Genomic DNA, 2,404 nt, shown 5'->3' on the forward strand with positions numbered 1-2,404 from the left:
TGTAGAAATCGTGACCCTCGGACCAAGACTTGGACCCCAGGCGGGGTTCAAAGTTTAACATAGAACTACATATGAAAAATGTTTAAAAATTTTCTTCTCAAGAACCACTTCACCAAAAATGCTAATACATACACAAAAGGTTGTATATATAGTGAAGATTGTAAAAATCGTGACCCCCGAACAAAAAGTGGGGCCCCAGTAGGGGTTTAGATTTTAACATATGTAGGAAAATGTTTTAAAATCTTCTTCTCAAGAACTAAAGTGCAACTGTTTGGGATATTACTATGCATACATGTACATCCTTAAATAATGTAGATTCAAAAAATTGTAACTCCCGGACATTTGATGGGCACCAAGAGGGGTTCAAAATTTAAACATTTTAAAAAACATAAAGGAAAAGTTTAAAAATTTTCTTCTCAAGAACTACAATGTTTTAGTTTGTGGAATTTCTATGCATGCATCCTTCGCTTATGTAGATTCCTAATTGGTAAAATCGTGACCCCCGGACCAATACTGGGGCCCCAAGATGGGGTCAAAATTTATTATAGAAATATAAAGGTAACATGTTAAAAAATCTTCTTCTCGAGAACTACGATGCTTCAATTTGTGAGATTACTATCATGCATACAACCTTGGATAATGAAGGTTCGACAGTTTTAAAATAGTGACCCCTGGACTAATACTAGAGACCCAAGATGGGTTTAAAGTTAAATGTAGAAATACCGGTATGTATGGAAAATGTTTAAAAATCTTCTTTTCGAGAACTACAATGCATCAATTTGTCATATAACTACGTCAGCACCCTCAAATAGTGTAGATTCGAAATTATAAAAGCCGTGATCTCAATCTAATACTGGGGCCCCAAGAGGTGTTCAAAGTTTAGCATAGAAATATAGAGGAAAAATGTTGAAAAATCTTTTTCTAGGGAACTATAATGCTTCAGCTTGTGAGATAACTAGGCAAGCATCCTTAAATAATGTAGATTCCAAATAATTAAAACTTTAGCACTGGACTAATACTGTGGCCCCAAGAGGGGTTCAAAGTTTAACATAGAAAGATATATTGAAAATGTTTTTAAAAAGTTTTTCTCGAGAACTATAATGCTACAGTTTGTGAGATTACTATGCAAGGATCCTCAAATTGTGTAAACTCTAATGTAGTGGAACCAATTGTTATCTTTCTTGTGTTCTGTACAGTCTGAGAGTTATTCCTCTTGAAGTGGAACTCTGCTACGTTCAGTTTTTCAGGTTGTGTACGTGCGGTCCCACCGCAGTGCTACACATTTTCATTCCTATGTTACTATTTATGTTGTTCAAGCCAACCATAAACCTCGGACCATAACTGGGTCCCCAGAAAGGGGTTCAATGTTTAAAATAGAAAAAGCATATGCTACGAAATGTAATGTTACAAGGAACTGCTGTTCAGGTGAGCGATGTGGCCCATGGGCCTCTTGTTTTTATTTTAACTATACATTTGATGCATTGCACTGTTGCATATTTCATTTATCAAGTTGATGTGTGAATATATATTTATGCATTATATTATTCAGATTTGGTTTTGAGGACAATTCAAAGACAGAAAACATTTTGAATTTTAATAACTTTTAAGTTTAAAATTTTAAACACAACTTATTTGAGTAAATTTTAGTAGTATGACAACGACAATTTGTTTGTAGCTGAAGATAATGCAGTTAGCTACAGGTCAAGTTGGACGCGTAGTGAGTTTACCGGAGGCACACGCCACTCTGCACTCGATCAGTCTACATTTAGCAAACTTCTGTCACACAGCAGTCAATACGACCACCGTTGTTTGGTTGGAGGACCACGTATAAGATGAACAAGTGTAGACACTGATTCAATCATCTATAAGTGTGTAAATCATTGAATAAAGTTGTTTTAAGTTTTGTTTTTATTCCATCTCCAAAAAAGAACCTGATGACTGTACTCACACAGTTCGTAAATCGCACTCTATAACATTTTCAACTAATTGATTAACAAACCAAGTTTTGTTCACGTCATTTTAGCTCACCCCTATCGAGGCTTCCTACGGACATTTCTGAATACTTGGTGTCGACCGTCCGTCTGTAAACTCTCAACAAGTCTTACTTTTTCTCTTGAACCAAATTTGGCACAAAGCAGCCTTTTGTTAATTAAAAGACAATTTAAATTGTGCAAATAAAAGCTCTATCATTTTAAAACATGCCCGTATGTACTATGTATTTTCTATATTCAAATATGAGCAAAAAATCCTTGCAAAAATTTAGAAGTTCAAATTTTTATATTTCTTTGTTTAACCGCTGTTCTGACCAATTCGTTAAGTGGGATGTGCAGCCATTTTGCACATCAGAGGATAAGAATGTAAGCATTTCTTGAACTGGCTTGTTTCTGCCAAGAACTGACCAAAA

General features: G+C 35.1%; 1 protein-coding gene across 1 annotated transcript in view; it reads left to right on the forward strand.

Annotated features, from left to right (window-relative positions):
- Positions 1 to 1,904, forward strand: part of LOC128188956 (uncharacterized) — a 6,027-nt gene extending 4,123 nt beyond the window's left edge. Inside the window, exon 5 of the mRNA XM_052860295.1 lies at positions 1,676 to 1,904. Coding sequence (XP_052716255.1) covers positions 1,676 to 1,831 — 156 coding nt within the window. The 3' untranslated portion in view covers positions 1,832 to 1,904. The remainder of the gene's footprint in view (positions 1 to 1,675) is intronic.
- The last annotated feature ends 500 nt before the right edge of the window (positions 1,905 to 2,404 follow it).

This window comes from Crassostrea angulata, chromosome 6, assembly GCF_025612915.1.
Source record: "Crassostrea angulata isolate pt1a10 chromosome 6, ASM2561291v2, whole genome shotgun sequence".
NCBI lineage: Eukaryota > Metazoa > Mollusca > Bivalvia > Ostreida > Ostreidae > Magallana > Magallana angulata.